This window comes from Hyaena hyaena, unplaced genomic scaffold (assembly GCF_003009895.1).
Source record: "Hyaena hyaena isolate Hyena2069 unplaced genomic scaffold, ASM300989v1 scaffold_412, whole genome shotgun sequence".
NCBI lineage: Eukaryota > Metazoa > Chordata > Mammalia > Carnivora > Hyaenidae > Hyaena > Hyaena hyaena.
Genome location: NW_024081043.1, coordinates 286,907 through 299,726, shown reverse-complemented (window position 1 = coordinate 299,726; position 12,820 = coordinate 286,907). Strand labels below are relative to the sequence as shown.

Here is a 12,820-nt window from a genome sequence, read left to right as displayed (position 1 = left end):
ACGGCCGTGACCACCACCAGATCTAAGCCCCCTAAGGTGGGCATGTACAAATCCCACCCCCATAGAGATGAGGGCCTTTGCAAGCTATGGTTGTGTCTGGGAATTTCTCTCACCTCTTTGTATTTGGATGACCTTTGGCTTGAATTAGGTTCCTTATCTGTGTGCCTACTGACCAGTCAGGCTGTGAGATTTGCTTATCTCGCCTTTCCAGAAATTACACATACCCTTCTAAGCTCATGTTTCTGAGTTGCTTTGATGTTCTAGTGCTCTCAGTTAAAAAAAAAAAAAAAAAGTCAAGCATAGGACTAACACATTGCTTACTCACAAGAACAACATAGCCATACACACGGATGCAGAATACTCAACTGTATTCTTACTCGTGCAAAAGCTGACCAATTATAATGATTTCAACTTGATTTTAGGTGGACACACTCACATTAGCAAATTACAGTGGCAAAAAAAGAACAGCTATTTTAAACACAGGTCTATATGAATGTACCAATAGTTCAAAAAACTGCAAGCCAGCTGTCCCTCCTGGTTATAACTTTGTGTCATATGTGTCCAAATTGCATTTATAGATAGAGTGTCCATTGTACCTCGTGGTCCCGCTGCCTGGCTGCTGTGGCTCTGTTCATGTCTTCGGTGTCCCTGACACGGTCAAGAGCCTGGTCAAGTGATTCCTGGAGGTCTGACAACTTAGCATTGTAGTCATCCAGCTGCTCCAGGACAACAGGAAATAGAGAGCGAGTATCATTGTAGAGCCGCTGCCAGCTCTCAGCTTGGTTCAACACTGGGAAGACACAGACACGGAAACTGAGTCTGGGCTTCTCCTGTCTCCTCATTCCATCTGGCCGTCAGCAAAGATGCATGTTTGTCAGGCCAGGCCTTCCTTAGCAATAGAGGCTGAAGCTCTTGCTCATAAAAATAGCCCATGTTTTATACTTGAAGAAAGAAATACTGTTTTGTAGGTTTGAGAATCCCTGAATGACAGTCAGTCAAAAAAAGAGTTTGGTTAGTTTTTCCATTGAGATTATGATTTATATGGAATCCATGTTATTATAGTATGTTTATTATTACCCAGATTATTAGTAATTTTACCATATAAAAAGGTTTGGATATGCTATAGTTTTACTGTTAAAAATAACCAAAATATCTTGTCTGTTACCGACAAGTGATGTTCACAGCCACTCATTTTCTCTCTTCTCTCCAGGCAAGTGCTTTTAGTTAGTTACTTTAAGTCAAACCTAAACCATTATTTTGGGTGGTATGAAGATTAAATGACAATGATATGTTCTTAAATTCTGTATATGTTTTAATCCTCTGATCAAAGTAACCTGCATTGACTATGTGCCTTAATGCTATTTTTCCTCTAGGGAGTATCGGTCTGTCTTTTGCAGATGTTGTATCTTCTTTCATCACTGTGAGCAGAAGACGCAAGTTCACAGCTGAGTAAAGAGAGTGGTTAAAAATGCATCCACGAGGTTGGAAGGCGGCTAAGTGGAATATGTGGTTGGTTTCACTCCCCTTGGGCAGACTCGATAAATTCTGAAACAGGCAAGGAGTGTTGGAAGCATCCGTTTGTGACCTTAGATCTCCAGCCTCTCTGAGTGCGGCCTTCATCCAGACTCATAAATGGGGCTGGAGATTCCTCCAGAGTTCTTGCTCTTTAAGACTTCATACATTTGCTATGGTAATATGCCTCTATGTGAAGAATGTTCCTCTTCTAGAATATTCACAATAATTTGTAGCAGAAGTTGCTAATAATTATCATAGGAAAATAACCCAGTGAAGGTGTTCTTAACCCTTTTGTGTGCCATGGGACCCTTTGCAATCTAGTGAAACCTCCAGACCCCTTCTTATAATGTATTCAAAAATGAATAAAGTAAAATACCTAGACTTAAAGAGAAGACCAATATATTAAAAAGCAAAGTGGTAATATAAGAACACATGTGCTTCCTATATTTTGAATTACTGATAAACTTAATGTTATGAGATAAGAGCAACAGCTAATATCCAAATCTACGGCTTCTCTTGTTGATTGTGTAGATTAAGATGGAACAAATTCTTTGCAACTCTTCCCATGAAGAGTGGAGTCTATTCTCTCACACCTTAAATCTGGGCCAGTCTGGGCCAGTAGGATAGATAGGACATCCTTGAGTTCCATTCTTGCTTTCCTGGAAGGCTCCTGCCATATGAATGAGCCTGGGCTAGTCTCCTTGAGGGTAAGATGCCACAAGGGGAAGAGGCCCAGCCATTCCACACACACCCCCCCCGCCCCGAGCAAGGCCCAGGACATATAAGTGAGCCTAGCTCCCGCTATATGGAGCAGAGATGAGCTGTCCAGGTTGAGTTGAGCCCATATTGCCAACCTATGAAGATATGAGCAAATAAATCATTATTATTTTAAAAGAATGTGTTTGGGATGAGTTGTTAGTCATTGATAACAGATAAAGTAACCAAGTCATAGGTTCACTAATACTTCTGTGGTGTGTTGCCTACATTCATCATTAAAGGAAATGCTAAATTTCTACGAGGACTCTCAAAGTCTAAAAGTCATTTGCCAAACTTCAGAACATAAATGTTGCCAGGCTTGCAGCTTTACTGCCTTCTTGATAAGATTCTTTTATTGGAGTTTTGAAAATTGGTTCCCGTTAGTTTTTCTTCCCCTGCTTTATATGTTTGCACCAACTGTTAGGTCCCTATTTCTTCTCCTCGGGAGTTAAAGGTCTATAGAGTCTGTGTGGGGTCTCAGCTGTTTTTCAAAAGCTCAAGGTTGGGCTTGGGTCTAAAAATCTTGGTCGTTTAGTTAAGTTGTCCTGAGGCCACGTACACATTCTAAATAGTTCCAAATATTGGGAATTGCTTGCTTTGACCAAATGTTGCCCTGTGGCTCAGTGCCCTCTCTTGGACCCACAAAGCAAGCAAACATGTGCAATGTGCCAGGAGTTGAATACACCTACGTTCCTGGGCTTCATCTGCCTCCTCGTCCACTAGCTCCCGCTGCATGAGGAACGGTTGACGGCGTCTGATCTCCTCAAGCATCTTCTGGGCCAACACCATCTTCTCAGAGATTTCCTCAGAGGTAAGTTCCTGCTCCTCCCCGTAATAGAGCATCTTGTTGTTGATCTCTGAAAGGAAGGACATAGTGAGAGAAGAAAACGGGTTGGGTTATCTGGGCATTTTGCAGTGATACCGCTGAAAACATGGAGGGAGGGCAAAGGGCAGAGCTGATCCTAAAATGGAAAGAAGGTATCATTCAAAGACTGTCCTGATGTTCATGCTGCAAACACTAGTGGCAGCATTGGAATTCACCATACATTCCCAGAAGAAGTAAAGCTTGAGGAAATGACTTTGCTTCCCATTTGGTGTCTTCAGAATGGGAATGGGATTAATACAAAGCCTTTCCTGACTTCAGCAGTGCCTGGAGTCTATGGTAATTCCTGAAGGTTATGTAAGGCACACAAATCTGGGGTCTTTGATCAACTTTTTAAAATAAAATACATAACTTAGAGAAAATTCTCTGAGATATCTCCTGTCATACGTAAGATGTGTTAGGAGTATTAACTATGTTTTAGCCAAGGATCTGACCAAAGCTGTAAACCAAAATGAGAGCATATTGATAGTTGTTCAAATGGGTCTTTCAGATTATTCTACAGACCAAGTATAAAGTAGAGGGTTGTTTTAGTGTGATATGAGTTTTTTGCTTATTAACATATATTAATTTATATATTAATTATATATATATATATTGCAATAACTATTTGCCTTCTGTAGTATAACCGTTTGTCAAGATCAGCCATTTTGATTCTGGGACATTTTCACTCCACTTCCATACATAAGTAGGATGGAGAATTTTAGAACCAAAGAGGCTGCCGATGCTCAGAGAGATTAGATAAGTTGTCTAAATAGCAGCAGAGCTGAGTTGTTTTCTGATTTTCTCTCCCTACTACACATGATCAGATGAAAGTTATGTAATTGCCACGTTGTCTGTATGACAGATCTGGGAGGAAACATTTTATCTTCCTGGCATAAATGAAATTGTGTGTCTGTGGCTTTCTATGATCTATGCTGCTGGCCAGACAAGATGGGTAGACAAACACTGGTGTCACATAAATCATACCAGATACGGGCTTGTATATTATATGGATAATAGCTTGAAGGTCACCAATAGGGTTTTTTGTTTGTTTGTTTGTTTTGTTGTTGTTTTTTACAGATGGTTGGGAATAAGGAATGACATGCTTTTGATACTGTGTAGCATTCTTAAATTCCAAAGGAAAGGAGATAAATGGGGTAAGGGGTTTTTACCACCATAAATATTACTGAGAAAGTTACAGGGAAACTAAGATATGCTAGAAATGAAACCTAGGAAGGGATCAAACATTCACTTTTCAAGTGAAATCTATAATATTAACTCTGGAAATAAACTAAACATAGATTTTTTTTCCCATCCCTCAGCTCTAATATTTCCAGTGCTGACTTGTTTGGCATTTTGATCCAAATATTACATTTACAATTCTCGCCTGTTTTACTTTAGCCATGTCTGGTATAGATTAGAAAAAGGAAATGCAGACAATAACATTTTTTGCCTTGGTCTTTGGAGACTATTCATATGTTATTTTTAAAAGATAAACTGATGGCAGTTATTGTTTCCCATTTACACTTCTTTGGTATTTTTTTCAGCTTTTCTTACACTTAAAGGGTCAAATAGAGGGCTTAGATTCCTTCCCAATGAAACACTTTAGAATAAAAATTTTATAACAGCAAAGGTGAATTATTTTCTCTAGATGGCTTACTAGGATGCTGGCTTTATTTACCGCCTAGAAGGGCATTTATTTTTTAATTAGATGAGGTCAGCTAATCTCCTTTTTGAAAAAATCCTACTTTTTGAAAAAATCAATAGTAGCTCTGAAATGTTATAAGCAAAAATACAGACGCAAAAGCATGAGACAGAGAGACAGGAGTGAGGGCTGTTTGAAATGCATGCCAATCATCTTTATTGTGTACTACTGAAGGAAATATAGCAAATGTCTAAAGTTGGCTCCATCCATCCCTTTGCCTAGAGTATGTTCCCTAAACCTCAGGATAAAGATATGACCCTCCCACTGTGGGTTCCTTTTCTGTCACTGCACTTGGCGTTGTCATCCAACTCTTAATATATAGGAGAAAAGCTATGGAGACACACAAATACTGTATCTTAGCAGACTGTAACCCAAGGAAATTCTCTTTATTTTAGAACAAGTGAAAGCCCCTGTTTTCTGTTGATAAATTGAAGGCTGGTTTTCAATGGGCTGTTAAGATAGTCTCCAAAATACCACCTACACATATCATAAATTAGAGTGCAAATAAGTAATCATCTAAGAGGGAAGGTAAAATCTGCCACTGCGCTGTAGGCCAAAGAAATCTCACATGCCCCCTCCAGGCTTCTCTTCTGAACTGGGGATCAGAGCATGTTGCCTCTCTGGTCCTTAGGAAACGGGATCATGCAGTTTAGGACAGTTCGGATTAGTGGACAGTTTCCTGTCACTCAAAAGGCGGTGTTTTTGCTGCAGAAAAACATGACTCCTACTCAACTCTTGTATTTTAGAGACTTCATAGCATTCCGTTTCTTGTGCTGGGAAGGTATTCTGGCATTCCACTTTAGTGAAGTACCTGGAAAGGGAATGCTTCTACACATTTATTATTGACGACAAACGGATAGTAAGTAGGGATGAGTACTCAGAAATCCTAGTGAACAAACTGGATGACCTCATATATAATATATATATAAAAATAGTAGAAATGCATATATATTTCCTTATATAGAGCTCTCTAACAACTTACTGGCACACAGTAAGCACTACCAGTAGCCATTATTTTTGTTGTAGTTAACACAAATGATTCCTCGACATTAAGCTGCACCAGAAGAGAATATATTTACCTTTAATTTTATCCCTCATATCATGAGCTTGCTCCACAAGCTGCGTTGCGTGGTTAATGGTATCCATGCTTTCCTTCTGAGCCAGTCCGCCCCTTCTTGAGGCTTGACCTTCCTATAAATAATCCGTACAAACACCAGCTTAAATTTATGAGAAGGGAATATTGTGTATGTGTCCATAGCAGTGGGTGGGCATAATGTATTCCATAAACATAAATTTCCTTGGCATGTGGAAGCTCTGTAACATACAAATGGTCCCAGAAATCATGCATGAAGGCTGATGTGATGACCAGCCTTACAACTGCAGAGGGCTATAAAATCAGCTGTATTCCTTCGCCATTCGTCATAGTTCAGTCCAAACCAATCTCCTTTCATATGCAATTTACTCTTTGAATTTTTACTGTGTCTCACGATTCCAGACTAGGAAATTACCCATGTCTGCTGATCAATTTGACATTGTGCTGATGGAAGAGCTTAAAGTTTCAAAGGGGGAAATCGTTGAGAAAGCAGGCAGACCTTGAAATGCTTTGCGCGTCTAGTGGCTCCTGGGTGGTCCAACCAGAGCGGACACTGAATTACCACAGAGATTTAAAGGATTATGCTGACTGGGCTCAATGCTGTTTTCAGTTTTGCATTCCAAATTCCCATCAACACTGATGCCACTTGGGTACAAATAACCACTCAAGCAGATTTGGCTCAGAGTGAATGAGACTCTTCTCTGAGAAGTGGACTCCATTCTCTCCACTAGGGAGCTTCTATTTCAGGGCTCGCATGTAGAATTTGTCAAAATGATATCCTAACTCAAATGTGGCTTCTAAAAGCACATGTGGGTGTGTAAGCGTATGGGCATGTTTCTGTGTGTGCAAGGACAGAAGCTGATCTAAGAAATGGATTAAGGGCAGGACACTGGCCTGTATGCACGGCATTGGCGATGTGTCCTGTGTACAACCTTTTGGCATTAGAAAGACTGACTCATGGATTATATTTAAGGGTGGAAGGAGTTCTTTAGTCTAACACTTGGCAGATGCCTATTTGCCTCATCTGATGCTTTTTTGGCTCGGTCCTATAACAAAGTGCTGCAGTGTCTGAGGCGACTGCATGGTCTGCCCCACAGAGTGTGGGTAGACCCACTGCCCAGGTTCCCCGGGACAGGGGAGTGGCTGTTTCAAACTTTTCTCCTCTCATCCAGTGTTCTAGCCAGAGGATTTTGCCGTGATTTGACCTGGAATGCTTTTGCTTTCTAGGCATAACCCACATAAGTGGCCCTTAGTCAAGGAAGAGAAATGCAGAAATGTGCAAGCATGTGCCCTGGAAGTTGTTTTTTCAAGCAAGTCCAGAATTCCTTCCATATAAATCCTCCTGTGCAGCAGTAATGCAACCATCAGACCCTTTCCTAAACAGCGGGCTTTCTGAAGGGACACTGCATTCTGAGTCATTGCATTCCTTCCTCCAATGCCCCTCTTCCTCCTGTCTCATTCTAATGCTTTCCAGAGACACAAAATCTGTGGTCATTTAAAAATTATATGATGCAGGGACTTCTGAGTGGTTTAGTCAGCTGAGAGTGCCTGACTTCAGTTCAGGTCATGATCTCACAGTTCATGGGTTTGAGCCCCGCGTCGGGCCCTGTGGTGACAGCTCGGAGCCTGCAGCCTGCTTCGGATTCTGTGTCTCCCTCTCTCTGTGCCCCTCCCCTGCTCACGCTCTGGCTCTCTCCTTCAGAAATAAATAAGCATTAAAAATATTTAAAAATTGCATAATGCGGAAAATTAGATGAATCTTATTCTTGATGTCACCCCTCCCTGCTTTTAAAAATTATGGACACAAACATTTAAAACATCTAGAAATTGTTAACAAGTTGATTTTTGATCCAGTGTAAATTATATCTGCAAAATCAACACATTTTTCACTTTGGCTTCATCCTTCAAAGAAGCAGCCTATTGTAATTACTGTGTTCATTATTTCTTGATATGGAAACTTTGAAATGAAGCAATGAAAGGCACCTGGGGGATGTAATAATTCCAAGAAAACTTCTTTCTGACAAACACCAGAGGGCGCTTAGTAACACTATATGAGACTAGTGGTAAGCAATGTCTATCACTTGACACCGCAAACTTACTGGCTATAATAGGAGTAGTGCCTTATTTGAAAGATTTTTTTTTTTCTGTAACTTTGCTTATGGATGAAAAATAAAAATAATGGTATGGGCACATCGTAAAACCAGTGCACCTTGCTTTAAGGAAGGCCAAAATTAAAAACATCAACTCACAGCTATAAATCAGTTGATGGTTTACATTATAAATAGATTAGTCATTTACTTACCTCAACAGCAAATTCCCCCTGTACATATCTGATATAAAAAGTGGCAAAGGGGCACCTGGGTGGCTCAGTTGGTTAAGCATCTGACTTTGGCTCAGGACAAGATCTCATGGTTCATGGGTTCAAGCCCCATATATAGGCTGTCTGTCATCACCACAGAGCCCACTTCAGATCCTCTCTCTCCCTCTCTCTGACCTTCCCCTGCTTGGGCTTTCTCTGTCTTAAAAGTAAATAAACATTAAAAAATTTTTTAAAAGTGACAAGACCTTTTTGATAATACAATGCATGAAGGGTAGTGTATCTAGCTGACTGATTTTTTAAAAAAATTAACCAGACTAAGTGAGATGATAATATCTAGGGTGAGCGTATACTTTATTGTCTAAACTGTGCCACTTTTGAAAGTGAAAGGGGGAACTTCTAGTAATCACTCTGGGAGACCAGCATAAATAAGGACAGTACTAGACAAAACAGTAGTGGGAATATTGGTGTGCCATTTCAGAACCTGTACAGTGATATCTACTTCCGTGGGTTTCCCTACCTCATGAACATTAATGGCTTCTAATATCCTTTCCAGACTTGAGCTCCTCTGAGCTACAGACTCAAATCTTTCTCTTACTGCACCTTTGGACATCCACAGGGGAATGTCCTGAGTAATCCATTCTGTAATTTAATTATTTTATTTTATTGATTTATTTTTACATGATCTCTCTATATTTTTATGTAATCTTGGGAGTAGAGATCAAAAGTTGCATGCTTTACCTACTAAGCCAGCCAGGTGCCCCTGTTCTGTAATTTTGGAATAGTCATTTCTCCAAGCCAGAGCTTCCCTGCTTGTTACTCCTCATGTCCAATTGGTCACCAAATCGTTCTTATTTCGCTTGCCATTCTGGCCCCTCTTCTTGTCCCATACTACCACAGTCTTGATTGATACCTGTCCACTGCAAATTCTGTTCAAATGAAGGCAAGGTAGCCATCAACCACTCTTTCTTTTTTGAGAAACAAAGACAGAGAAAGAGGGGTAGGGGTAGAGAGACAGAGGGAAAGGGAAAGAGAGAATTTTAAGTAGGCTTCACGCCTAGTCCAGTGCAGAGCCTGACACGGGGCTTGATCTCATGACTGTGAGATCATGACCTGACCTAAGCTGAAATCAAAGTTGGATGCTTAACTGACTGAGCCACTCAGGCACCCCACCAACCACTCTGGTCTAGGCTTCTGTGGCAATTTTCCCGACTACTGGTGTCCATAGCTTCAGCATCTTCACTCGCCCATCTATTATTCCTACTGCAGAGGAATGTTTCTGAAATTTCAAATCTGATCAGTTCATTGTTCCATGTAAATACTTCAATGTTCTCCAAAGCCCACAAGATGAAGTCTACATATTCCTTAGTACGATGGCTAAGGTTCCTCAAGGCCAAGTGCCCCGGCCTCTGAGTGCCTCTTCAGCAGTTTCCCCTGCTCATTGCCTTACAAGTAAACTTTCAGTAGGCCAAGGCCAAAGTTTTTCTAGTTATAGGAACACACTAAGTTGTTTCACATCTCTCTCCTCTCGTACTTTTCTCCTGCTTAGGAAGTATTTGATAAACTCCCAGTAATTTTTAAACACATAAGTCAATACTCGTCTTCTCTAAGAAGTATTCCCTAATGTACACCTAGTGAACAAGTTAATTATTTCTTCCTTAGAGTTTTCTCTTTAGCCTGCGCCACGCCTCTCTTATTGAATGCTACGTTATCATTACTTTGTTTTACATATCTGTTTTCCCTACTAGACTGTAAGCTCCTGAAGAGCAGGGTTTATGTTATATTATGTTTATTTCAGTATCCCTAGCGCCTAGCACAGTAAGTTACACACCAGCTGTTAAGTAATGATTCTGGAATTGAAACATATTCTTATTTTTTGCCCTATCTTTTTGTCAGAATCAGAGATGAGCTCAGGCGCTTTTGATGTAGAGAGGTGACCTGCTTTCCTTCCAGTCTTAAAGATCTCTTTGATGAATTGATAAGTGAGGGAGCTTTTGTTGTGGCCAAAAAGTAAGAAAGAGATGGGAGACATGGAGAAGTGGAGGGGATGGTGCAGCACCTTCCTGAGGCAGCCCTTAGAGACAGGGCTCTGTGAGTTGGGGCCCCACATTGCCACTTCAAGGCCCAGTTGGCAAGGGGCAGCACTGCGACTGAGGGAGGGCCCCCACCTCTTCTTGCGCTTGAAGCCTAGTGCCACTCCGACTTGGAGCATGGCGCTTTGGGAACTTCGGAAAGTACAATCTTACTTACTTTTTGGCACTTTCTTACAGGCATGATCAGCCAGTGGTGGAAGTGAGGCCTTTTTGAGCACTGGCTATTTGAGAATACAAATGCATGGGCATCCTTTAGGGGATTCCCAGAAGTAAAGGACTAAGAAAGGACTGTAGAGTTTTTCAAAAGGGGGCTAGGATGAAACCAGTAACTTAAGTTAATGTAAATTGTGAGATTTGAGACTCATGAGATTTATGTTACAATTTACAAATAGAGATATTTTCAAGTTCCAGAGGCAACATTACAGTGATTTAGAAAAAAAAAAAATCATTGTGAGAACCTACAGTGAAATCCTTCACTTTTTTAATTTATTAATTTATTTAAAAGTTTATTTATTTATTTATTTTGAGAGAGACAGAACAGTGTGAGCAGGGGAGGGGCAGAGAGAGAGGGAGGGAGAATCCCAAACAGGCTCTGTGCCACCAGTTGTGGAACCTGATGCAGAGCTTAAACCCATGAACCATGAGATCATGGCCTGAGCCAAAATCAAGTGTTGAATGCTCAACCGACTGAGCCACCTAGGTGCCCCTATCCTTCAGTCTCTTTAAAGGCAAATATTAGTTCCTTATTTGGCAGAAGTCTTTCAAAGGCAACCTTTTCTTAAATCCTTCTAAGAATCAATCGTGGACTTTTCTGGACGAAAGGATTGAAAAATGCTTGAGAAGTCATTAAGACCGGCTCTGGGCATTTGTTTTGATATGTTTCAACAGACTCTTACACCATCAGGATTGTTGTCATAGTTAGAAGGACCTTATTTTCAATAAGAGTCCTTGGAAACAGCTGAAGTTGTCAGTAGCTTTATCATCAACCTCCTGCTTTGGTGGTCTGTTCTTGGTGCCCAGGAGCCTTTTCTACTGTGATATCACTTTAAAGCTCATGGTATTTTCTCCCCATGAATATCTGCATTTAAGTTACCTTGGAAGTGGAAAATCTGTACAAGAGGATCAGTAAGTCTATATCTGAGCTGTGAGAGAAACTAATCTTGGTGAAAATATTTTCTCAAGAACTGAGACACTGGGCAAATTCCAACCATGATACCAAAATGAAAAAAACAATGAGTTTTTCACAGAGATTTCTTTCCTGGTATTTCCTTTGAAACTTGAGATTTCACTGCTTCCTACATATGCTCATGGTTGGATTTTAATATGCATCATTGCATGGGAATGAGGGACACAATTTTCATATACATTTCAAAGTAGCTGAATCTTCCAAAGGTCCAATTAGACTAATTCACGTTTTTAGAAGCATAGTCTCTTAAAAGTTTATGAGATCCAATGTCAAAAGAGATTGCCAGAGTTAATTTTAACCTTTATTTTTGTAGAAAATAAGAATTGTTTTTTGAAAAGATCTTCAGTGTAAAACACCCATGTCTGAAAGTAGAAATCCCAGAGTCCTCTGGGCAGCACTGGTAGAGCATAATCAGGGGAAAAATGTGTCAAACATTTTAATATGTAAAATATGGTGCCTTGTGGCTTAGTTATACTTTTCTTTATTAGTACAGATGATGGATATTTTTCCATTAGGCTCCTGGGGAGTGTATTTAATAGTCTTTCGTGTTAACTCTGTTCCTGCTATTTTCATGTTTTTCTTGTTAATTTGTGAAAGCCTTTACAGGTCATATTTCCCCCAATATTTTTCTTAGTCTAGTTGAATTTTTAGTTTATTTACAGTTTTACTGGGTATTTGAAACTTTGTCTTGTCAAGTCTATTACCTTTTTTTAATTATAATTCTTCATGCTATATTTAAATGTACTGTCATTTCCTTTCAAGGTATAACAATTATTTCATTTTGCTTTCTTATAGATTCAAGATTTAAACTCAACTTTTAATCTGTCTGGAATTTATTTTAGTATATGTTATAAAGTGAAAGCTGAAAGTGATTTCTTTTCCTCTTAAACTGCAAAATTGCTTTCTCAGCATGGTTCTTCTTTCCTTTTATTATTTAATGGACCCTTTAGCAAACATTTAAATTTTATATTCTATATAATAAAGTTTACTTCTAGTCTCTCTACAGCTCTTAGCCATAAAATGTTAGGGCAAGCAGCTGACCAACCATCCTAATTGAAACATATATCAACCATATTAACCAGCAACAAATACAGTGAAAGTTCCTCATAAACATAGCTTTCCAAGGAGAGCAATCAAAATGTGAAGAGACTGTAGAAACCAAATATATTAACTTTCTCCACAGATCTTGCCTTGATTTATTTTAAGGCACATGGGTCACTGCATTTTTCCTGCACTGTGTTAAGCTTCAGTCATTTGTGACTAGCCAGGTTCACCTCAGTTAAATCCTTTATC

The 12,820-nt window shown here is 39.8% G+C and overlaps 1 protein-coding gene across 2 annotated transcripts in view; it reads right to left on the bottom strand.

The window, feature by feature from the left end:
• LAMA4 (laminin subunit alpha 4) overlaps window positions 1–12,820 on the bottom strand; it is a 150,404-nt gene that overhangs the window by 61,956 nt on the left and 75,628 nt on the right. For both annotated transcript variants that reach the window (XM_039252211.1, XM_039252212.1), the window contains 3 exons: window positions 5,918–6,029; window positions 2,961–3,128; window positions 597–790 (listed from right to left, as the gene is read on the bottom strand). In XM_039252211.1, the coding sequence (XP_039108142.1) occupies window positions 597–790; window positions 2,961–3,128; window positions 5,918–6,029 (474 nt within the window). The remainder of the gene's footprint in view (window positions 1–596; window positions 791–2,960; window positions 3,129–5,917; window positions 6,030–12,820) is intronic.